Here is a 24342-nt window from a genome sequence, read left to right as displayed (position 1 = left end):
TCCCTCCCTTTCTTCCTTCATTTATTTTTGCATTACATCATGTGCTTCACCCCTCCCTCTAAACATCTGTGCCTCTGAGCACCTGTCTCCACACGTGATTGCAAGAAGAGAACAGAGAACCCTAAATCTGCCACACTACTGGTGTAACTCTTTGTTAGTCACCACGCCCACGGTGACACTTTAAGGTCTTCGCCTGGATAACATATAAAGACAGATCCTGGTGTCACAAGATCGGCAAGAAAGAACTGATTAAATAATGTAACCAGAGGGGTTTAAAGGTCATTTAGCCCCTTATTCCAGGGGTCCTCAGTGAATGCCTCAAACTGCAAATACTGATGCTTGCCGCCTTCCCCTGCACCTTTGTTTATGATGTGCACAGGGCAGTAAGAGGACAGCAACCAGCCACCAATAAGGAACGTTATGTAGAACTTATGAAACGTTCAGCGCTACGATTTTCCATTTTATGATTTCATATAGTGTTTGACTGCAGACTGTGAAACCACAGAGAAGGGGGGCAACTGGACTAACGTGAATGCCACGTCTATACATGTACAGGCAAGTCTGGCTCGGCACTGCTTGGTGCCCGTTTTATAGAAAACATCTGGGCATGGTTCAAAGACAAGCTCTCAGATGATGGAGGAACTGATGGGATGGATTTATAATCAAAGAGTAAATGAATTAAACATGTGCACATATATGTACACACACAGCGTTTAGGGCACGTAACACACCCACTGTGCAAATGTGAACATTTCTGTTCTCTAAAGTCATTTCTACTGGCATCAGTAGCTTATCTCCCTGTCTGATAGTCTCTTCTGCCCAGAAATGATTGCTATTCATATCTTGTTGCCCCACTAAGAGAAAGCACCTCGGAAAAGCATTGATTAGAACCGTGCATAACCCAGGACGGCATTGCCCTCTGTGTGGTCGGTTGGTACCTGCAGCTATTCACTGCTCACTAGTTCCTAGGCCCCGGAACCACACTAAGCACCTTAACTGGACCATATAAAATTCGGGTTCAGGGCTTTGTGATGAAGAGTATTAATATCTGCACTTTACAAGCGAGGAAAATGGGCTTTAGGAAAGTAAATGAAGAATCTCATGCTCCTTTGCCAGAGGCGGATGCTCGCAGCTAACCATTGAACTGATCATGGGGTCCCCAATGGAGGAGGTAGAGAGAAGACTGAAGGAGCTGAAGGGGCAGCCCCATGGGAAGAAAAACAATACCAACCAACCAGAGCTCCCAGGGTCTAAACCACCAGGCTGGGAGCACATAGGGAGGACCCATGGCTCCAGCTATATATGTAGGGGAGGATAGCCTTGTCAGGCATTGGTAGGAGAGGAGATCCTTGGTCCTGTGAAGGTTGGATGCCCCAGTGTGGGGGAATTCGAGGGTGGAGAGAGGGGGGACTGGGTGGGTGGGACACATCCTCATAGAAGCAGGAGGAGGGGGATGAGATAGGGGGTTCTGGGTGGGAGGGAAATGGGGAAAGAAGATCATATCTGAATCTTCTGAGTGTATTACAGGTTGCCCTATGAGACTGAAATGGTTAACCCTGTAGTGACTTATGTTTGTTCCCACAACTGTGTTTCCACTGTTGCTGGCGGAGCACCCTGTAAAAATCACTTAGGTCACATGACTACTGGCTTTCAAAGTTCCCATAGCACTGCCACGTCTGGTTTTGTTGTTTGCTAGGCTTTACCTACTTTGTCTGTAAGTCACAGGGAGAGCTGATGCCCCCAGTTCTAACAGTGGCTCCTTGGTTTCTCTCTTCAGCTCTGCACTCTTGCAAGACCACAGTTTGATTCCCCGCACCCACACCCGCACCCGCACCCGCACCCGCACCCGCACCCGTGTCAGGTGGTTTAGAGCATCTGTAACTCAAGGTCCAAGGAACTCCATGCCTCTGGACTCTGTGAGCATCTGTACTTGTGTACATACTCACATGCTGACAGACAGGCAGGCAGGCACCAAAGCTTCCTAAGTGTGTGTGTGTGTGTGTGTGTGTGTGTGTATGCACACACACATATACATACATACACACACAATATACTGCAATGTTTCAGAAATAAAAACAGAATACAATAGTCACTGAAATAAATGATTGTTAGTAAATAAAAATGGCAGAAGGAAGCATTTGGAAAAAAGAACTGAGGAAACACAGGGTTCAGCATGGAGAGATGAAGAGATGGGACTGTGAAAGAGTTATATGTCCAAAATGATATGTGAACACGCAGAAGGACGTGTAACTAGAAGGTGTGTAATAGGCAAAGCAATCAAGGGTGAAAATCCTCAGAGCCAATGAATGTGGTAAAACTCAAGTTCCCAGGAACACAGTGACCCACGGATGGCAGTCTAATGCTTGTCGGTGGAAGGTTCTAGAAACCAGCCAGACCATCTCCTTTGTCTCATAGGTGAGTAAACTGAGTCCCTCAAAGACAAAGTGATTGTCCTCCAATCAAAGAGCTGATTAACGACAGACACAGAAACAATCTGTTGTTTTCTCAGAAATGAAACAGAAATAGAGAAAGGAATTAGAAAACAATTCCTAACAACTTTCTGACTGGCCTCAGCATTTTTAATGTTTTAAAATTTTAATAAGACTCTGAAAACGTCTTATTGTAGAACTTAATTCACTTGATGATGAATGGAGGCATTTCCAATTTGAGGGCCATGGGATCCGTGTTTAACATCTGTATTTAACAGCTGGCCAAGGCCAGCTACAGCTGCTCACACAACACCTTGAGAACAAAACAGCTTTAGACAGTCCTTCGATTTAAATGTTAAGGATACTGCAATAATTTCAGTGGCCAAACAGCATGCTGTTATCTTTCTTTGTCTTAATAAATGCGTCCGTGCTTTATGGTGCTCTTGAATTACATTTCTGCATTATTCAGATCAGGATACAATTTAAATTACCTTCTTCCTTTGAAAGAGAACAGTTCACCCTCTAATGGAACTGGTCAGAGGGGCACAAACTACCAGCATTCCTTAGAAGGTGGTTCCTGATGAGTCGGCAGCCTTGAATTAATTCATGTACTGAAGAAAGAAGGACCCAGTGAGCTCAGGGACAAGGGGAATTTATCCCTTGTCCACCAATCACAGCTTTGAATCTGTAAAGAATGAATTACTCTTATTTTAATCCTTGTAGATTTTCAGGTCAGAAAATAATTCTGTGACTGTTTTAAACAACACTCACATGACCCCAGCATTTCTCAGAAACCTGAGAGTTAAATAATGACAACGACATGACTTGCTTCGTTCCAGGCTGGGGTATCTGCAGAAAATTTAACTACATTTTTGCCCATCAGTAAAATGAGTTTATCATGCCAAGCATCTTAAGGCCTACAATACATAAGTGACATCTATTTCTTGGATATTTTTATTAAAATTTTAAAGAGGATGAATCTTGAACTACTTCAGACCTCGGGTCTTGGTTTTAGCTACCCATGAAAGTTAAGAATATTTAAAAATCGTAATAAATTTTAATTACTCATATTTACATATATGAAGGTAGCAAAGGGGGAAAATGTGGAAACTGAATCAGCAAAACCTAAGACATTTACAAAGTGAGACTCAGGTTGTTGGTGCTGCCAGCCTAGGGCTCTCGAGTGCCCTGGGAGATGACCCTGGGCATGCCTGGGAAGATGATCCTAACAGGTTCATTGAAGAGAGACACCTATGTTAGAGTGTGCAGGGCTCTTCCCTGGGCAAAGGTCCTGGACTGGGTAAGATGAAGCCAGCAGGGCAACCACTGGCTGCTCGCTATGCTATTCCCGACTGCAGATGTGTGGCACCAGCTGTCTGGACCTCCCTGGCTCTCGGATCCCTCCGCTGCAGCCAGAGTAAGCACTCCTCTTTAGGGCCCTTTTGTCTGGGCATTTAATCACAGGACATGGAAAAGAAACTGAGACAGGCCAAGAAAACTACTTCTGCTAAGCACTTATTGCAAATGACTCATGTGACAAAGAAACCATCAAGACGTTTATTTATACAGATGAACAGGGTGTGAAGGTAGGTCACACAAAAGCAGAGAAATTTTAGCAACAATGTATAAAATTCCCAACAATGGTGGTACTAAATGTTACAGCCCCCGGGGACCACAAGTTCTTATTGCTTCCCCTAAAATAACCACACTACAATAATGTGTCCTAAGAAAAAGGCTGCTTATGTGTGCAGCCCCAGGAAAGTAGTTTAAATGAACGGAGTACAAAGACATGACTGGTATACTCATGAAGACTAAACATGCCCAGATAAAAATCATATGAAAAGTCAGTAAGAGCATAGGTTCCTAAATTATTGAAATAAAGGGGGAAAATATAATATAAAAATAAAATCCAAAATGAGTATATTAAGATGGTGAACATTAGAGGCATTTTTAAATCTGCATAACTTCTCCAGCAAAAACAAAAGGAAAAGACTGGCTACCATTTCTATAACTTGCTTGCTGATTCATAAATTCTATTATTTCCTATGAGAAAAAAATATATGTAAATTTTAAATTGAAAACAAAAAAAGAAAAGAAAAAAAGAAGTGCCTAGGCTGTGTGGTCTATTCAGACTTGAGCTGTTCATGAAGACACACTATGTGTAGCCTGGGCCGTTCTAACGGGCAGCAGGATCTAATGTCACCTTTGGTTATACAAATTACGGGACACTAGGTAGGAGTAAGAAAAAATATAAAAGTACAGGGTCTCACTCTGTAGTCCTGGCTGAACTTGAACTCACAGAGATCCGCGTGCCCACGCCTCCTGAGTGCTGGGATTAAAGCTTTACCGTGACACCAGGTTCAAAACTACAAAACTTCCGATTCATGAATTTACCATGATATAACACTCACATTTTTCTGTCTCATACTAAGAATTAATTTTTAAATTTACAAACATTTCATCCTTTTCCTTTTATGTGTGTAGGAATGGGCATGTGTGTGTGTGCATACTTCAGAGTGTCTGTGGACAACCTGCTGGGTGGGTAGGTTCTTAGTAGGTCACCCAGATATCAAAACTCAAGTCACTGGTCCTGGGGCCACCTGCTGAGCCATCTTGCCTGCCCAGACTTAACTTTAACATTTTTATTAAAAATGTTGCCAGTACTCTGAGAACGCCCTGTTAACTTTTTATATCAGGCTCACATTACATTAACTACAATAAAACCATCAGTCTACCTATTTAAAATATTTTAGAGGCAACACCCTCTAAAAAGAGAGGTATGAAAATATAAAAACTTGCATTTTATGAAATGTTTAATAAGTCTTCTTTTTGAAAATATACTTTAGTACATGAAGGAAGCCTTGAATACTGTCACAGCTGTACAGTGCATTACTACGTCCCTGCGCGAGACAGTGGTGGACGCCTGTGACCTCTGCACTTGGGAGGTAGAACAGGAGGAGCCTTGGCTATATACTGAGAGAGGCTGTCCTGAGTCAAGTCTATTTATCTTTTAAAGTAATTATTTTATTTATGTGTGTGTTGGCATGGGTTTCACAGGGGCCCACAAGGTCAGGGGTGGGTGCTGGGTCCCTTGGAGCTGAAGTAGCAAGAGCTGATGTGGATGGGTGCAGAGGGTACACTCTGAGGCCTGCTGGACAGGCAGCGAGTCCTCGCGTCTCCAGCTCCAGTGTCCTCAAACACATAATAAATGAATAGATATTCCCATAACAAAACAATGAAGCACTCATAGAATTTGCTGTTTTAAAACGTGATCACATTCTTAGTAACTGCAGAAACCATGTCACTGGATCTGGGTTCCACAGCCACGGAGAGGCACTAAAGAACAGGCAGGAGAGCATTTTAATTCAAGATACATTTTTTAGTTTATATTCTAAAAAATCACATTTTTAGTACTTTGATACCATGTGGTTGACCAGAGAAATGGCTGCCACAGCGCACGGCTACAGGGGCTGAACTCTGCCGAAGCCAGGATACGGAATGAATCTCATCGTAAGCTACTGACATTCTGTTAGCAGAAGTTTGTGCATTTACAGGTATTTATTGGGAAAAATGTGTTCATGTTCAAGATCTAAGAGGCACAGTCACAGATGACTACAGCCTGCCAGCGCTTCCCAGCAGTCATGAGCTCTGCAAACACACAGGACAGCTCAGCACTGAGCACTTCAAATATATCCAGAGAATTCCAAAACAATGAACACTCCCCTCCCCCAGTCTAGGCAAAGCAAGCTTGTCACTTCTGTGAGACCAGTGACCTGCAGCTCAGACCTCAGTCTTCTGGAATTAGAACGTTGCTTTAACTTTTTCATGGGAAAAAGACTAAGGGAAGATCAAATTCAGAAAACAGTATTCATCTGAATCCAATCATCAGATCCATCGTTCAGAGACATTAAGACATCTTGCAAAGAACTCAGGAAGTATATGGACATTCCTGGATCAGGTTATACCCCAACCAGGAAACGATCCTCCCAGCCCAGGCTCATAGTGTCTTAACTGTGTCATCTTCTCTCTTTGTCTCCCTGAGAGTTATATATTCACAGCTTAAAACCTGGTCGCTGGAGTTCTCGGATTTCGATTTTTTAAACGTCAGCTCCTCTGGCACAAGAGACGTGTAGCGCTCGAGGGACTGCGCGATGTCATCGATGGTCCATCTGTCTTCGGGGAGGGCATGCTGCGCAAGCGTAAAGGGCCCCTGTTTGGTGCGGGTCAGCTCCAGCACGCTGGCACAGGAAGAGAGTTCTACAGCACCCAAAAGCAAAAAACGCAAGGTGAGCCGTGCAGCATTCACAATCCGAAGTCTGCCAGACGACAGAACTCACCTCTGACCTCCCAGGGTGCCAGCCCAGCGCAAGAGCCCAGAGCCTGAGGTAAGTCAATGCTTAAGCAGGGCCGATTTAGGGATTTAAACTTAAACCTGCTTTTCCTACTTGGCATTTGAAGCAAGCCCAGGACATAAATATTCCCATTACTCTGCAAATAGGATAATGTGACCTGTCCACTGTCATGTGACCAAGGAACAGTAGAGGCGGAGCCGGAGCTTTCTGGGTGCTTGTAAGATTGTGGCTTCCAGGTTATTTTTTAATTGATTTGTATCAATGTACATAATTTTTTCTGACCTCTACTTTCAGTTAAAATGCTTTTTACTTGAAAAAGTATAGGCCTTTCCACCCGCTCTCGCCCTGTTCATTGTCTGCCTCTGTCTCCGTGCTCCCTCTCCATTACCAGCGCCTCGCGGCAGCCACTGGCACTCAGAAGTGCACACTATACACCCACAATGCATCTGAGCTAAGAGCAGCAGTTCCGGCTCCTCAGCCAGTGCTCGGGAAAATGAAAAACAGAAATTTCCCTCTCCCGTCAGAAAGGAGCATTACTCTGTAAATGATGGTTCATAACTCACTCTCTGCTTACCTCTGCCAATGTCACTGACCAGGCTTCGGATGTAAAAGCCTCCTGCGCATTCAACATCTGGAAGGTTAGCAAAGCAGTGGTGATGAGAGGATGACCCCCTGAGAGCCCCACTTTACATAAAAACCATGCTCTTCAACACGTGTAAAGAAGGCTATGCAAACAATTGAGCCATAAAATATTTATGTGCTCCGCCATAAATTATTCATTCAGCAGCATATGTGTTTGTGAGATTCAAAAGTCTGGGTGTGGAGTAGGCAGAAAGTCATGAACACATTTTAAATTAACTGGCAAGCAGTACCACGATAATACCTCGGCCTTGTTCATTTAATAGGTTTGAAATAGAAATGCCAGCTCTGCTATCATGAGCTAGAGATGCTAAAAAAAAAAATCTTCAGATTTGTACACTTTGTTCATTCTCTATGCTCGAAATGGTCAGAAATCTCAGCTTTTCTATTGTGAACTGTGGGTTTCTTAAATATTTTCAGATTTTATAACATTTGAAAAAAAAAAAGTATAACTAGACACCAACCAAAAATCCCTTTGCCAATGAGAAGATCTGTCCTTGGGGTTATACCACATGGAAAGAGTCCCGTGTACCTACATGTTTCCTTGGAAATGTTTCTGAGAAAAACATAACTAAGACATTAAATAAATCTAAGCCACACAGTGCCATGGAGCTGATGGCACCGTCTTACAGCGCACACTTGGCAGAAAGCAGGATGCACAGTAGGTGTTCATCTACACCCTGAGTGGGGCGGCAGCACACTCCCTCGTTTGTTTCTAGTTGCATCTAAATTCTTCTCTACAGCCCACATCCGGGGCAACTGAGACAGTAAGGGGGTGAAGTACTGGATGAACCAGGGGTATGCCGGCGACACATGCGTGACACGCGGCTTTGCAGAAGAAAGCCAGGCACACTTGTCCACACCCTCCAGTCAATACAGTGAGGCACTTCTCTGACTCACAGGCAGCCAGGAAACCCTGAGCCTTCAGGTTTATTGGATCTGCCAATGTGCAGTCTGCTCTTCGTGGAGTGAAAGGAAAGGACCACTTGGTAGGTTTGAGTTGTTCTGTTTGTTTGGGATCTGTTGTAGTTGTTCATTTGTCACGTCGTTTAGAGTCAGGAAACAAGATAGAGCCCTGTCGTGACTGCACCACTGTCTGCAGGAACTTCCTGTGTATCACAGGGAGCCACCAGGATGGTGGAGGCAGGAAAGGCTTTGGGAAATCCCACGGGACAGGGATTCTATAAACAGTTACTGTGAAATTATTTGCTGGATCAATTTCAGGAGCCTGAGGACAAACAACTATATAGCCCTGTACAACTTTAAAACTGTATAAACAAGTAAGTATGCATCACAGATTCAAATTGACAACTTGAACTAAAACTGCAACCAGGTGTCCAACAACACTCTTGTCTTAGCTATTTTCACATCAGTAACTTGCAGCTACAAAGAAAGGAGCCAATAGAAATCAGCCTGGTTTTATAGCCTCTTATCCCTAGTTAACAAAAAAGGCTTTGTTTAAAAGATCAATATTTACTCTAAAATGAAAGATATTAAGTATAAAAAAATGGAAGAAAAAACTGTGAGATAAAAACTAATTTTTTACATTTATATTTACTTTAATTGTTATACATGTATTTATTTGCACATGTCTGAGTACCATAAACCTCGCCTCATTCCCAAAGAGGTCAGAGGGCATTCGATCTCCTGAGATTAGAGTTACGGAGGGTTGTGAACCACCATGTGGGTGCTGGGAATCAAACCCAGGTCCTCTGGAAGAGCAGCCAGTGCTCCTAACCGCTGGGCCATTTCTGCAGGCCCAGACTCTAAAATCTTGAAATCATACATCCTTGATGTACTTCTCTAAAGTATGTACTCCCAAGTTTACAGAAAGATGACTGTAAACATGAAAATCAGCCTACTCGTGTTATCTCTGAACCTCTAAGAAGTCAGTTACATTTAACTCATAAAATCAAACCATAACTTTTCTTAATATTAAAAAAAAAAAAAAGATTCCAAGGCCACAGAGATCCGTCCCAACCACGTAAAGTTAGCCACACACAAAACAAAAACACAGGCAAAGCAGACTGTCTTATCTCTTACCTAGTGTGAAAAACGGCGGCTGGAATTTCAGGAGGGAGATGCTGTAGACAGTCACCGGCCTGGCCGGCCTGGCCTCAACCGCCTCTCCTCGCTTCATTAACGTTGAGAGTCTCTGTCCATCCTTCTTCAGTGCAGAATAGCTTGCGCAATAGATAAGGAGAGAGTGGGAGTGAGAAGGTGAGAGGCTGAGGGAGGAGTCCCAGGCAGCAGGGAGGCAAGGATGATGAGCAGCTCTTCCCACTGACAGCACTCCTGAAATTCAACTAGTCTCTCCTCAGGGTCTGCCCCTGTCTCGGGATGAAGTCCCGCATATCTGTGAGACGTGTGTAAGCGCTGAGCGGATGTTACCATGTGAGCCGTTTTTTCAGGAGCGCTGAGCGGCATCCATTTCTTTCTTTAATGTTCCTGGAGATGACCTCATCAGCTCCCTTCACTAGTCCCCAGCTCACAGACAGTTTCTCCCTGAAAAAACGGCTCACATGGTAAACACCACAAACTTGTGGATAACCGCAGAGACTGCTAAAACAGTTCATATTCGATATAAACATATACTAACTTAGTTTAACAGATGAGTCGAACATTTCATGCAGATTTTGCTGAAAAAAATGTAAAACTTTTATATTTGAGAGAAAAATCTTGAGGAAATCTAAATTCTAAAAGAACTGTCAGTAATACATCCTGATTCGTCCCGTAGGCACGTGTGCATTTGTGTTAAACAGACGGGGCTGAGCGGTGCCTCCGCCTCCCAGACACCAGCTGAACTAAGTACCAAGATGATGGCGTCAAGGGGAGAGGCCTTTTGGAGGGTGTCCAGGTCAGAAACAGAGCTCTCATGACAGGGATGTTACCCCAGACAAATGCCTTCATCCCTCTGCCACAGGACGACACCTCAAGGAAGCAGGTGCTCACCAGAAAAACATTGCCAGTGTCTTGTCCTGGACATAGCCTCCAAGACCACGTAAAATAGCTCCCTAGGCTGTGGTGTTTTGTTACAGACAGGTGTGAGGTGATCTATACTCATGTTCTTACAAAGTTATAACTTTTTTTTGTTTGTTTGTTTGTTTGTTTTGAGACAGGGTTTCTTTGTGTAGCTCTGGCTGTCCTGGAACTCACTCTGTAGACCAGGCTGGCCTTGAACTCAGAAATCCACCTGCCTCTGCCTCCCAAGTGCTGGGATTAAAGGCATGTGCCACCACTGCCCGTTACAGTTATAACTTTTGTCTGTTGAATGTGCTGGAGAGATGGCTCAGCCATTAAGAGCACTATCTCTTCTTCCAGAGGTCCCGAGTTCAATTCCCAGCAACCACATGGTGGCTCACAACCATCTATCCTGGGATCTGATGCCCTCTTCTGGTATGCAGGTGTACATGCAGATAGAGCACTCACATGTAAAATAAATAAATACATCTTTAAAAAAGATTATTTAAAAAAATTAAAATATTTTTGGGCCAAACAGGCAGCACTTAGGACCCCGAGTCACCAGTCTGTTGTTCCCACAAGGTCCTTTCACTGTAATTGGAGGGCAGAGGCCTCTCTGGACTCTGTCACTTCCGTGATGTCTACAGATAGACCTTGAAAAGCCAGTGAAACAGGATGCACAGAGACCAGGCTGCGCTACCATCCAGCACAGAATGAAACACGCCTTTGCCTTGGGATCAAAGCATTGCATCTAGGCTGGATGGACTCGTCTCTTTTTTACATGCACTGTCCAGATTAAAACACAGCAAAAGAGAGCCCACTTTATTCTAATTCGTGGTTAACCAACAGATGATAAAATTAAACATAAATTCAATAACTGAACTTACAGGGGGGGTACTTGCATTATATTCCCAGTAAACTTCTGCAGAATGCCTTCGATATCTTCTTGTGTTATTTTATCTGCCAAAAATGAACCAAGGGAAGATGACAATGGCCACAGAGGCAGCAGCCCCAGCTGTGAAAAGTCATTTGTTTTTTCTAAGAAAACACAGATTACAGGAGCTGGAGAGCTGGCTCAGTGCTTAAGAACACTGGCTGTCCTTCCAGAGGACGTAAACTAAATTCCCAGCAATCACCTGGTGGTTCACATCTCTCTATGATTCTTGTCTTAATGGATCTGATGCCCTGTTCTGGCCGGAGAAGGCACCAGGTACATGGTAGTGCAGACATATGTGGGCAAAACATCTATATATAAATAAATAAATAAATAAATAAATAAATAAATGCTATCCAGAGATCTGCCAGCCGCCATACCATGCCTCGAGGTACTGGAGAGGAGGGTTAGAGACCCACCCTCGGCTCCACAGAGTGGTGGGGCAGAGGACACACAGGGACTGGCCTGACCTGGCAGCAAACCATGCAGGGCCATACCACGTGGTAGAGGATGGAGGATGTCCATAGACCTCTCTGCCACCACGCCACCTAGAGGCCCATGCTGCCATGACACGCAGTGTGGACAGAGGTCACTCAGAGGCTCATCTGCAGTGGGAACCACTACAAAGTGCAAGTGTGTTGTGGACAGATGGGAGAGAAAGAGAAACGAACAGTGTGAGCATTAAGAAGAAAGACGGAACTGGAGACGTGAGGGAGGGAAGGAATAGCCTGTTGTAAGTAGCCAGTAACCATCTGAGGCCATGGTGAAGTCCCAGCTCATACTGCCCCTGTGGGTCATGTCTAGATCTGTGACCATGCAGCAGAAGACATCTGTGTTGATATCCATGGCTAATATTACCACTAGAGACCATGGAGACATCCCTGGTCTGAGCAGCTGCCTGGGACCATATGGATGTTCAAGGGCTTTGTAGAACTGGCCCTGCCCCTCAGGCTGAGGGACACTGGAGAGCTAGTCCCATCTCTCACTGGCAGCAGCACTTGGGAGACCAGGCCCTGAGCCTCACCTGGGCAGCACAGTGGAGCTGGCCCTGATAGCAGGGGCATGGGTAAGCTGGCCCTCAGGCATGACTGGAAGAGCTGACCCCCGCCACTTATCTCTGTGAGGTGGTATGGGTGTGGGGGTAATGCCCGCCCTCCCTGCTCCTCACTCTGCCCCTTCCCAGCTGCAGCACTCAGGAGAGTATGCCCTACACCTCACCTAAACAGCACAGTAGAGGTAGCCCTGGTAGGGGGCAGGTGCAGTGAGCTGGCCCCAACACTCATCTGCCATAAGGCTGAGTGGGCAAGGGGGTGATGCTTTCCCCCAACTGGCTCCTCACCACCTGTAGTAGTCAGGAGAACTGGCCCCGACATCTGCAAGCAGGAAAGCTAGCCTTGCTTCTCACTGGCTGCAGCACTCAGGAGAGAGGGCCCTGTACCTTGCCTGGGCAACACAGGACAGCTGGCCCTGATGGAAGGCAAGGGTGAGCCAGCCCACAGGGTGTGAGGGTAGAAGAGCTAGCCCAGGCCCTTGCTGACTGCAGCACTTGAAAGTGTGGGCCCTGTGCCAATGGAGCTGGCTCTGGAGATGTGGGTGTGGGTAAGCTGGTCCCAAGGGCACGAGAGCAGGAGAGCTGACCCTGCCTCCTGCCATTCAGGCATCGGGTAGCCTAACCAGAGCAATACTGGAAAGCTCGCCCTAGTGGTGCAGATAAGGGAGAGCTGGAGGCTTGATCAGCTCAGCTACCACCAAGACCCAGATCCAGGACTTAAGAGTTGGCCCACCCCAACATCTACCTCATCTGTGAACTGTTAACACACATAGAAGGGCCAGTCCTGCTGATCACACTGCAAGATCTCTATGACATAGGACAACAGCAACCAGGAGGAGGCCCAGTGAGGACCCAGCAATGACAGCGCCACAGAAACCAGAGACTTTAAACCAGACCAATGCTCAATGCAATGAACATTTGCAAGTGAAGATGCATGGTCATACTGTGGGGCACACTAGAGCTTCTGCAACAAGACGCATTCTATGATTTGGACTTTTTATTTTGGTTTTATTTGCTTGTTTGTGTGTTTTTTATTTGGCGGGGGGTGTTGCAAGGTCAGAGGGTGGATACAAGGGGATGGGGTGCATGATGTGAAACTCACGAAGAATCAATAAAAAGTTAAAAACAATAATATCGAAAAATAAAAAAATAAAATAAAATAAATCCAAACAGTTCGCCGGGAAGTGGTGGCTCATGCCTTTAATCCCAGCACTTGGGAGGCAGAGGCAGGTGAGCTCAAGGCCAGCCTGATTTACAGAGTGAGTTCCAGGACAGCCAGGGCTATACAGAGAAACACTGTCTCAAAAAAAAAAATAAAATAAAATAAAAATCCAAACAGTTCCAAAAAGCGAAACTTGAGTTTGCCATGCGCCAAGTTCTCTGCACAGTCACATGAATGAAGTGTTACTTGGACCTGCCTTCTGTCCTGTCATGAACCCCCCAGACTCTCTAGGGCTCCTTATTTGAGCCTTGATCCCACCATCTAATTCATGTATAGTGTAATTAGACATGTAAAAAAATAAAATTAATTTAAAAAGAAGGAATGAATGAAGACAGTATAAAGCACAGTGCACGTCCCATAGGCCAAATGCTGCCTTCGTAAGAAAGAATAAAATACACAGTAAGGAGAAGAAAAGCAAAGAAACTGTTATTTTTTTATAGACACTTAATTCCCTTGGTTCAATTCCACCCTACCCCAGTTATTCCTCACTCTGAAAGAATGCATCATATATGTACCAGGCGATTCTGATGGTGAGTTGAGAAAACCCAAGAGAGATATGAAACCAGCTACAGACACGGTCCTACGGCGATCAATACAGGGTGATCACAGGGCACGCAGAGAATGCCCACACAGCTGTGCTCCGCGTCCAGGATCTGTTACAGCAGAGAGGATGGCGGGCGCAGCTGTACCGTCAGTCTCACTTGATAGAATTTAAAACTGGTCTGTGCTATGGAATAAATTTCATACACAGGGATTGACTCTGTCTCCAAGCAGAGCTACTGATCTGTCTCCCGACCCTTCTCTGCTCTCGGGACTTCCCTCTGCTTTTAAATGATCATTCTCAGTCAGCTTAAAAACAAACAAGTACAGAAAAGGAACACACACAGCACGGACTTCGGCTGCTTGGTGAGCATTTTTAAAGGTGGACTTTAGAAGACTTGAAGACTTAGATGTAAAGCTCTCCACGCATCAGGCACGTTTTCAGGTCTGTTTGGTGCATTGGACAGAAGGACGAAGTGCTGAAATCGCTCTCTGCTTGCAGATGGTCACAACCACGGCACACAAGCTTGGCATCTGGGTTCTCATACTTGTAGATAAGTCTTTACATCTGCTTCAAGAACAAACCATGTCTTGGAAATTTTCTATAGCTCTCTTAGACTATGGTCAATGCTTTTATTATTTTTCAGAAAATTTAAACTTTTTTAGGTAAAGTATATTTGACATTACTTAAAAGTATTAATCAAAAAATTACTGTGCTCTGAATTGTTCCAACACCACGGTAAAACTTTAAAGGGCATTAGGGATACTGTGTACACCCAGCAAGGCAGTCTTAGCCTCACTGTGATCCTGTAAGCCTAACACAAACAAGACCCAGACGGTGAGGAGCTGCAGCAGCCTCCAGCACCACAGAGCCCAGACAGCAGTGCCGCCTTGCTAGCTGAGCAGAGATGTGGCTCAGAGTCTGGGTGAGGACTTTCCCATTAAGAAGTCTCACTCTACTGTGACATTAAGAAGTGATTGCAGGTGGCACCTTAGTTAGGCTAATCCGAACTTGACAAATCTAGGCGCCAGGCTGAACTTGCTAACAAAATGCCATGTTTGGTGAAACTACTACAGTGCATTAACTCGGCCAGGGTTCACAAGACCAGCTTTCCATTCCTGCCAGGCCCCGCTCCTCCCTGACACTCCTTTTCTGTGAACGTGCTTGCCTCTGTCCTGCTTCAGTGGCTTTCTCTCATTGATGCATGCGTGTGTGCACACAGACACCACATACACACAGACACTACACAGAGATATATATGCCACAAGCAAACACCACACACACACATGCACATAGACACCACATACACACAGACCCACTAAGACACACACACACAGACATCCACACTACACGCAGACACCATACACAGAGAGAGACACACAAAGGTACATACACAGACACACACATACACAAAGGCACAGACAGACAGACACAGATACTGAGACTGTGCCGTCTCATCATGCTTCCTAGCTCAGGCATCTGTGATACGTGCTGATTGTTCTGCCGCTTTCCACAGCATGCTAAGCTATTAGCTCACCAACGAAATCTTGGGCTTTGAAGACAAAGACAGTTTTTTTCTCTGAGATAACATACACTATAAAGATGGAAGTCAAGACGGTCTTGCTGAAATTTAATTTGCTCAGGGTAATAGAATCTCCAGGTTGAAGGACATTTAGAAGTCACCTAGGCCAATCATTTATCCAATGTTAGGACGACCAGACAGAAAGCTCACAGAACAGGTTACTTTATAATAAAACCAAGCCTGTGGTACATGTGCACGTAGTGAGGCGTGCTGGCTATATCTAAAGCCCAGTATTGGTCCAGTCAGGCGGCTGTCTCATAATTTAACAATGCCTCTACCATAAGATCTTAAAAATGCAGAATTCAATTCTCCACATCAAGGATACCCAGTGATGAACCCAGAGAAGAGCAGCGTAGCTCAAGTGCAAAGAGGCCTGGGTATCTCACGCTTTGTTCAGTAAATAATGAGCCATCCGTGTGAAAGCATTCATTTGAACTATATTTTTAAAAGTTTTTCTCTAGGCTTGGGCTGTAACTCCATGGTAAAGCAGTTGCCTGATAAGAAAACAGCATCCTGAGTTCAATTCCCAGCACTAAACATATGTACACGCATACATGCACACACTGCACACACAGAGACACACACACTCACACATATACACCACACACATACACACACTTCATCCCCATGAAATTAACATACAGGTGAACAAGCTATACAGTCACTGTTTGCTTACAATGCATCCACCCTTCCGTGCACACAGCACAGTGGCTGAGACCTGAACAGCAGAGCTAAAAGCAGAACGAACGAGTTAAGTACAATGTTTGACCACACTACGCCATCACTGGACAGGCCTGTGATGTCATGCTACGCCATCACTGGACAGGTCTGTGATGTAGCAGCTGCTAGGCCAGCAAAGCATTGGCTGACCACCGTTTCCAGCCATTCAGTCTAGCAGGACTGTAATCTCTGAGAGAAGGAGAAAAAGGCAAAGACCTTAGAACGTGCTTCTTCTGCCTGGAATCTCAGAAGGCAACTCCCAGGTAAAGATCAGGATTTCTCTGAGCAGGTCAGTGGGTGGGGAGTCAGGGAGAGCCAGGATGTGAGAGGCAAGTACATAGAGAGAGATGTGGTGGGATTTCTGAGACCTGGCTGGGTTCTTAGCTATACATACATATAGTGACTCCGTGTAACATTCAAAACAACCACTGTCAGAAGTTCTTACAAAGATCTGCACACAGAAAGAACTGCTGAACACCTTAGACACTCGACATCGACTCCAAAAAGGCTATGGAGCATAGCATAGGTCTGAGAGACAGTCTCGACTCGTTCCAAGAATCTAAGGAAAAAGCGATTTGTATAGATGGGTTGAACAAGGTTGAGCGATGAAAGATTAATACATAAAATCAGCCCATTTCTATATAGCAGCAATGAATAATCAGAAGTTAATATCTGACCGTATTCCCAAGAACACCAAAATATGAAACACACAACAATTCCATATACCTAAGACATGAGTAAGCACACTGAAAGCTAGAAAGTATGGCCGCCCAAACTAATGACCTACACAGAGAGCTAGCTAATCTTGTTTCCTGGGTCAGGAGACTCTACAAACTGATAAATAGAATCAACTCAATGTAGAAATCTCAGCAAGCATGCACGTGCACAACCAGTGTGCAAGTGTGAGGGGAAGAGAGAGGTACACAGGGTGGGGGGATAGAGAGAGGGAGGGAGACAGAGAGAGACACACAGAGAGAAAGAGAGACAGAGATATACGGAGAGCAGGAGAGTGAAACAGGAGAGATGGAAAGATACGGATGGGGAACTACTCAAAACTCATACAGAAATGCAAAGAAAAAAATAATGAAAAGTAAGTCTGAGAACTAACAACCTATGGCTCAATGTTCCAGACATCAGATAGAGCACTGGGTATAAAAACAGGCAAACAGATAAAAGGACAGCAAACACTCAGAACAAAAGCAAGCATATAAGGCAGCTGCCTTCTGACAGACGCTCAAAGGTATGGAAAGAAGAAACAGTCTTTCAAAAACTGGCACTGAAATGCCCAGTTGCACACACACACACACACACACACACACACACACACAACTCTGAGAACCACACTTGAGATTATATACAGAAATTAACTCCCAGTGGAGCAAGCTAACAAAGGGCCATAGGAGAAGCGCAGGGCAGACTGGCCGAGCTTGCTCTTGGCTGATGGGGAAAAGTTACTTCACCTTTTCTTACAGTTTTATAAAGTTTGATGTTACGTCAAAATAAAGGAATCCTAAGAGACTATTATGAACAACTTCACACCAATTAAGTTTAGAATCTGAGATCCACTAGACAGGACCGTGGGGAGAAACAGTGAAGCACAGAACAGCGCAGCAGACAGCGAGTTTAAAACAAAGTTTGTAATCTGAAACTTTCCTTATAAAAGCACATCTGGTCTCACTAGTAGGTAGTACCGAAAAGTAGAAAAAGTAATTTCAACTGGACACAAGTTCTTCCAGAAAACAGAAAAGCTATTAAAAGCCAAGAAAAACAGGGCCAAGGGCACAGCTCAGAGGCAAGGCTACCATGAAGCCCTGGTTTTATACTCCAGCCCACAAAGCCAATGCCAGACTTAAAAACAGTAACATCAATGGTTAAGAGCACTGGCTGCTCTTCCAGAGGTCCTGAGTTCAATTCCCAGCAACCACATGGTGGCTCACAACTGTCTGTAATGGGATCTGATGCCCTCTTCTCGTCTGAAGACAAGTGTACTCATATACATAAAATAAATCTTAAAAAAAAAAATCTCACAGCAACCATAATTCTTGGGCCCAGTCAGAACTCTGAGAGAGTAAAGTTGGGGGCCAGGGGAGAGAAAACAAATACAAATTCCACACTCATAAACGCAGGTGAAAACCCCCTGAATCTTCACCTGTAAAGTCCAATATATAATACATGCTGACCACATTGAATCAACTCCAGAAATGTGCAGTTAGTTTAACATTTGAATATGGAGAAAACAAAATAAAACAATTAAAAAAAAAAAGCTTGTTAACGCTGTCTTGGATACAACATGGCTATCCCACTCATGAACCCAGGGCAGCCACAGTCACCTGCGTGAGATCTGCCTCCCACCCCTCCGCAAACTCACTTTCTGTTCATGATTTAAAGGTACATATCGAATTTCAGCAAAAGAAAAAAGGTGACTTGGGGGGGGGGGATCTGTAATAAACAAGGTGGGCAGATCTGTTTGTCCTCTAAGATAGCAGATCCTCTGGTGCTGAGACAAGGAGGGACTAGCTTGCTGAGTTGACAATGCAGACTCTAGACAATCCCACAACTGCTGAGGCACTTGATGTGTGACGTGCAGAACTGTGGAGAAAGGGCAAGGCCAACTGCATACCCTCAAAGGGGACTGATGTACTGGGCGTGTAATGTGAGAGGCAACGCAGGAAAGATCTCTAGAACACAGAAAAATATTTTCTTGTTTAAGAAATTTCTTGTGTGTGTGTGTGTGTGTGTGTGTGTGTGTGTGTGCTCTTTACTCAAACACATCGGGGAGACAACTCACCAGAGAAGGAAGCAGGTGACACACCCATGCTGTAGGTACAGATGGCTAAGGCACTGTCTTGCCCCACCCCTACCAAAAGCCACCACAGGGTCAGCGGATTGCTGCCCACTTGCTGGAATGCATGAAGTTAATCACACTGTTGACATGGCATGCTGATAAGGGTATGGGCCACGTTGAACTTGCACAATGTGGCGGAAACACGACTTTGGAAAACCATCTTACCATTTTCAGTGCAGTTAAATGCTCAAGCACCCTGGAACCTAGCAGCTCTGAGAGTCTAAACACAAGAAAAATGAGCACCAAGTGTAGTTTTGTTCTCTGAAATTCCAAACTGAGAACAATCCACGTGTCTGTTAACAGAAAAGGCCGAGGTGCAACGCTCAGTGATACACAGTGCCTGCCGCCATGACAGCGCCTGCCGCCATGCATGAGGTCCTGGATCCAACATCCACAAACAAACATGTGCAGGCAGGAGAGATGTTCGGCGGTTAAGAGCACTGGCTGCTGTTGCAGAGAACCTGGGTTTGTTTCTCAGAACCCACACAGTGGCTCACAACTGCCTCTAACTCCAGTCCCAGGAGATCAAAGGCCTGTACGTGGAATGTAGGCATGTGCTTGCACACACATGCTCACACAGGAACTCACATATATACATCAAATATGTGATTCTTATTTTAAAAAAGAACGTGTGTTGTGTATATTACATGTGTATGTGAAGTGGTGTATATACACAGTAAGCATAGCAAAAAAAAAAAAAAATACCTCGAGATATGGTGATATGTAATACCGTAGATAAATCTCGCATGTACACATGTGAGAATCCAAACTCAGAAGGACACACACTGTGTAAGCTTCTCACCGTAGGGCGGAAGTTAGAGTCTACCTTGGGAAAAGGGAGGGGGCCGTGGCTTCTGTGGGGCAGGAATGAACTGTGGACTTATCTGTTGCCCACTCTATAACAGCTAATAACAAAGCTCTTAAATACAAGTAAGTGCAAAAACTCCACACACGGAGACTGCTAGAACTTGACCATACATCTCAAAAAGAATCATTTTTGTCTAATATTACGCGTACTGAGTCACTGACAGGACGCCTGTCACTGTGCAGTTGGTGGTGCGTAGCTGCTACTTCCTGGAGCCTAGTGTCCTAGTGTCTGCATTTGCTTATCGGTTACTGACTGCAAATTATTCCTTCTTTATAGTCTATGGGTTGCACTCTGTTGATTTTAGACATATGTGTCTGCAGACAGGTCCAGGCTTTTGATTTTATTTCAGGATAATACTATAAAGGCATATGAAACACTTGCCTCAGAGGACTGGAAACAATTCCTCCTTAAGGCAGAAGCTAGACTTTAAACCCCCTTTTCTTGTCCTTGGCGGCTTCACCACTGTGGCTTCAGATAGCAAATATTTGATGATTTACTGAAGGAAATGGAAAAATCCTGCCAATCTGCTAAGAACGTCTGGACCTGTCATCCTCCGATATCAAATACTGCTCGGTAAACGGTGTGACGGACGTGTCTCTCTGGGCGTCCCATAAAAGCTACTCCCCATCTTTAGGAGTCATCACATTGACAAAACGGGCTTTCTTTCACTTTTAAAAAATGTGTGCGTGTATATGTGTGTGTGTGTGTGTGTGTGTGTGTGTGTGTGTGTGAGAGAGAGAGAGAGAGAGAGAGAAAGAGAGAGAGAGTGTGTGTGTGTATGTGAATGCGAGTGCCTGTGTGTGAGGGTGCCCACCCATGCCCATGTGGCAGGAGCACACATGTAGAGGTCAGAAGACAACCTCGAGTCCTTTCCTGCCATCATGCTTGCTGCTGCATATGTCAAATTAGCAGGCCCATAATTTCTGGAGATTCTCCTGTCTCCTGTCTCTGTTTCCGTCTCCCCATAAAAACGCTGGATTTTGAGTTCAGGTGCTGACCTACATGGGTCCTGGGGATTGGAACTCAGGGGTTCACACTTGAGCAGCAAATCACTTCACCCACCAAGTCTCTCTCCAACCCCGAGCATAAACAAAGGTGCAAGTCAACAATGCTATGCAGAGTTTCTTACAACTCCAACAGGACTCCAACACGCTTAAGGCTAGGAAGAAAGTACTCCCCTGGGTAGCAGCATCCCCAGGCAGTTTTACAACCTCAAGCCTGGGTCACAGCTGACCACCTCCTTCCTGTCCCCACAATTCATCAATAATCAGGGAGTGTCTTGCACTTCCCAGGCTCCATTCTCACTACAAATGTCTCTGGCTTGACCACAGGCTGGCTCCCTAGTCCAAGAACTATCAGTTCTGCCTCAACTACTAGGCCAGCCTTCTGATCACGGTGTGTCTGTGAGGTGCCCAGTCACCTTTTAGTACAACAGGAAGCTAAAGCATTACTATTTTGGAGCCAGCAGATAAAGAGGTAGGAAAGGCTCACAGCCCAGGTTAGGGCAGGGCGGATGGAAATCAAACCTCCGGCTGTGCCTCCTCCTCAGGCAGCCCTCCTCCACCACAGCTCCAAAGCTCCCTTTCCCGTTATGCTTGGCGAACGAGAATGAGGACATGGGAGGCTTATGCATCTATGTGTCACTGACTGTCGCCAGCAGCACCCCTGGCAAACGCTGCAAGTCTGTGTGGCTTCTTGTCATGTACTTCTCGTCTTTCCCCTTAAACCCCGCTGGCTGAAAGTTATAGCCGGACTTGAGCTGGATGAGGGTCTGCTAGCATTTGCTAATTCTAATGTCAAGGAAACTCACCATCTAGAGTGTGGAAATAAATGAGAGGTTTTAATTTTCATTATATTGCTTGACTAACCAAACGAGATACCAAGTGCCACTAGGGTGTCAGCAAGAAAAGCCCGGTCTCGCTACTGGCGTAACGGTGGAATCAACACACAAGCACAGGGAAGCAGACACTACACTGTCTGCAGCCAAACTGAGAAGAGTTGATGTCAGACATGGGGGAAAACCAGAATGCCGACGAATAATTCACAATCGGTGACATAGCCACGCAGGTGAACTCTCTGGCAACAAGGCAAGTGCGGCATTATAAATAGCTCTGGCGCTGTGTGGGTTGCTAGGAGACTGGTTCGTTTATCTACCCTTTCTGAGAGTAGTAAAAAGAATAGCAGACAAATTAAGGTGGGCCCTGGGGAGTTCCCTCCACTTCGGAGAATCGGTTCTCCCCTGCAGGATCTTTTCGCTCCACGACACAGGCGCGTGATGACTTTCAGTGCTCTGACTCGGGCACATTTACGTAAACAGCTGGGAAGTCGTCACTTACAAAAAAATAGAGGCACGACACAGGTCAAATCCAACATGACAGTAACTGTGTCTTGTCACCCGCTCATGGGGAAAAACAGCCTAAATCCCAGCTATAGATACAAGTAACTCTGAACATTACAAACACTCTGTGGGAAAAAAAACTTACAAAGTCTCCGTTAAGCTCACAGCAAACACGCTGCAGTGGGATGAGCGGTGTCCAGTTTGCTGGAGCTGGAGAATGTACTGAGACCCGACGGCATCAAGTCACGGGTTTGCTTTAACTCCGCTGGGACTTTCCTTTTGGGGACGGGGCCTCACTTGTGTGGCCAGGCTGGGCTAGAACTTGCAATCCTCCTACCTCAGTCTCCCAGGTGCTGGATTACCAATGGATACCATTGCATGCTCCTTAAGTTCTGCATTTTGCAATCACAGGAACTTTCTTTAACTGCAGAGGAACCTAGTGTTAGAGGCTCCTTACCATACGGCTTCTCGTCTGTTACCTTCCCGGTAGAATCCAGCGTATCCGTAGCTTTCCCCAGTTCTCCGATGGCGATATACCTCTAGGAAAGGAAATGACAAAAGTGGCCCTGAGTGACACAGGACTGTCAGGCATCCCTCCTGATGGAGAGAATTTTATGAACACTGTCAACCTGAAACAAAGTGAAGGCAGGATCACTGCACCGAGACCATTGTGTTGTTTCTGTTATGTGTGAAACATCCGTGAGCCCAGAAACATCAAAAACACCCCACAGCAGCCGACCAGGAAAAGAAAAGTAAACCCCTTAAGATGGTTTTACGGCTTATATGTATACTTTTATTGCAAATTTTTAAAGCCATTTTATCCTGGGCACTCTGGTTTTTAAGGAAACTGCAAACACAGTCAGTTCTCTGTACCCTGAGTTCCACATACACACATTCAATCAACCATAGATCCGAAATATTCTAAAAATAAAAAGGATCTGTGCTAATTATGTACAGACTTGTCGTTATCCCCTAAATAACCCAGTTTCAAAACTGCTTACACAGCGGTTCCTTTGTAGGAGGTACCCTGTGCTACAAGTCTCGGGATAGTTAACGTGTGAGAGGAAGGCTGAGCTGTGTACATCACATCATGTTTTAGCAGGGGGTGAGGAGCTGTGGACGCCAGTGCCCAGAATGGCCCTGGAACCAAGACTCTGCAGAGAGAGGGAACATTACACGCCCACCTGCAAAGAATGTCATGACAGACCACAACCTGGCATCCCAAGAACCAATCACTGTAGTGGCATGCAATTAAAGTGACTTCAAGTAGCACAATCTGCCACTTCTCCATGGAACACTAAAGCTCTCTTAGTGACCCCATCACTCACATAGAAAAGAGTTAAGTATTGGGAACCTATGGGGAACACTAGGCTGGATCACCAGGTATAGCAGAAGCACCCTTACCCAGCAGTGTGTTTTCACAGTAAGAGGACGGATATTAAACCTCTCTGAAAGGAAACTGGTGTTAGAATGGATCATGCTCCATAGAGGATGTCAGCCTTCGTAGAACTAAGCCGCCTTGGCTGAGGACCCGCCACGTCTTCATTAAATGAAGCCACACCCGCAGGATGCAATCTTTCCACTCTTCTGGACCAATCCTGGTTTTGTTGAGCCTTTGACAGGAAACGTTATTGTTTCTTGGAGAAAAGGATCTGTACTTGTGTGGCTCTTACAGTGATGCTCCTGGAAGGTGTGCTGCACCCTTTAATCCCAGCGCATAGGATGCAGTGGAGGTCAGAAGGCTGTGAGTTGGGCCATCCAGGGCTACATACAGAGTTCCAGGTAGGCTACACTAATGAGACCCTGTCTGGAGACAGAGCCTCAAAGTATTTTGTAGAAATGCAAACTTATTAATGATAA

The 24342-nt window shown here is 45.2% G+C and overlaps 1 protein-coding gene across 1 annotated transcript in view; it reads right to left on the bottom strand.

Annotated features, from left to right (window-relative positions):
* Window positions 1–3972: 3972 nt before the first annotated feature.
* The window catches only part of Trub1 (TruB pseudouridine synthase family member 1), a 38655-nt gene continuing 18285 nt past the window's right edge, over window positions 3973–24342 (bottom strand). The window contains exons 4-8 of the mRNA XM_034510854.2: window positions 22940–23021; window positions 11269–11341; window positions 9464–9603; window positions 7356–7412; window positions 3973–6686 (exon numbers count right to left, since the gene is read on the bottom strand). Of these exons, the coding sequence (XP_034366745.1) occupies window positions 6427–6686; window positions 7356–7412; window positions 9464–9603; window positions 11269–11341; window positions 22940–23021 (612 nt within the window). The 3' untranslated portion in view covers window positions 3973–6426. The remainder of the gene's footprint in view (window positions 6687–7355; window positions 7413–9463; window positions 9604–11268; window positions 11342–22939; window positions 23022–24342) is intronic.

Source organism: Arvicanthis niloticus, chromosome 1 (genome assembly GCF_011762505.2).
Source record: "Arvicanthis niloticus isolate mArvNil1 chromosome 1, mArvNil1.pat.X, whole genome shotgun sequence".
In the NCBI taxonomy this organism is placed as follows: domain Eukaryota; kingdom Metazoa; phylum Chordata; class Mammalia; order Rodentia; family Muridae; genus Arvicanthis; species Arvicanthis niloticus.
The sequence above is the reverse complement of the archived record's forward strand: the minus strand, read 5'-3'. Positions and strand labels throughout refer to the sequence as shown.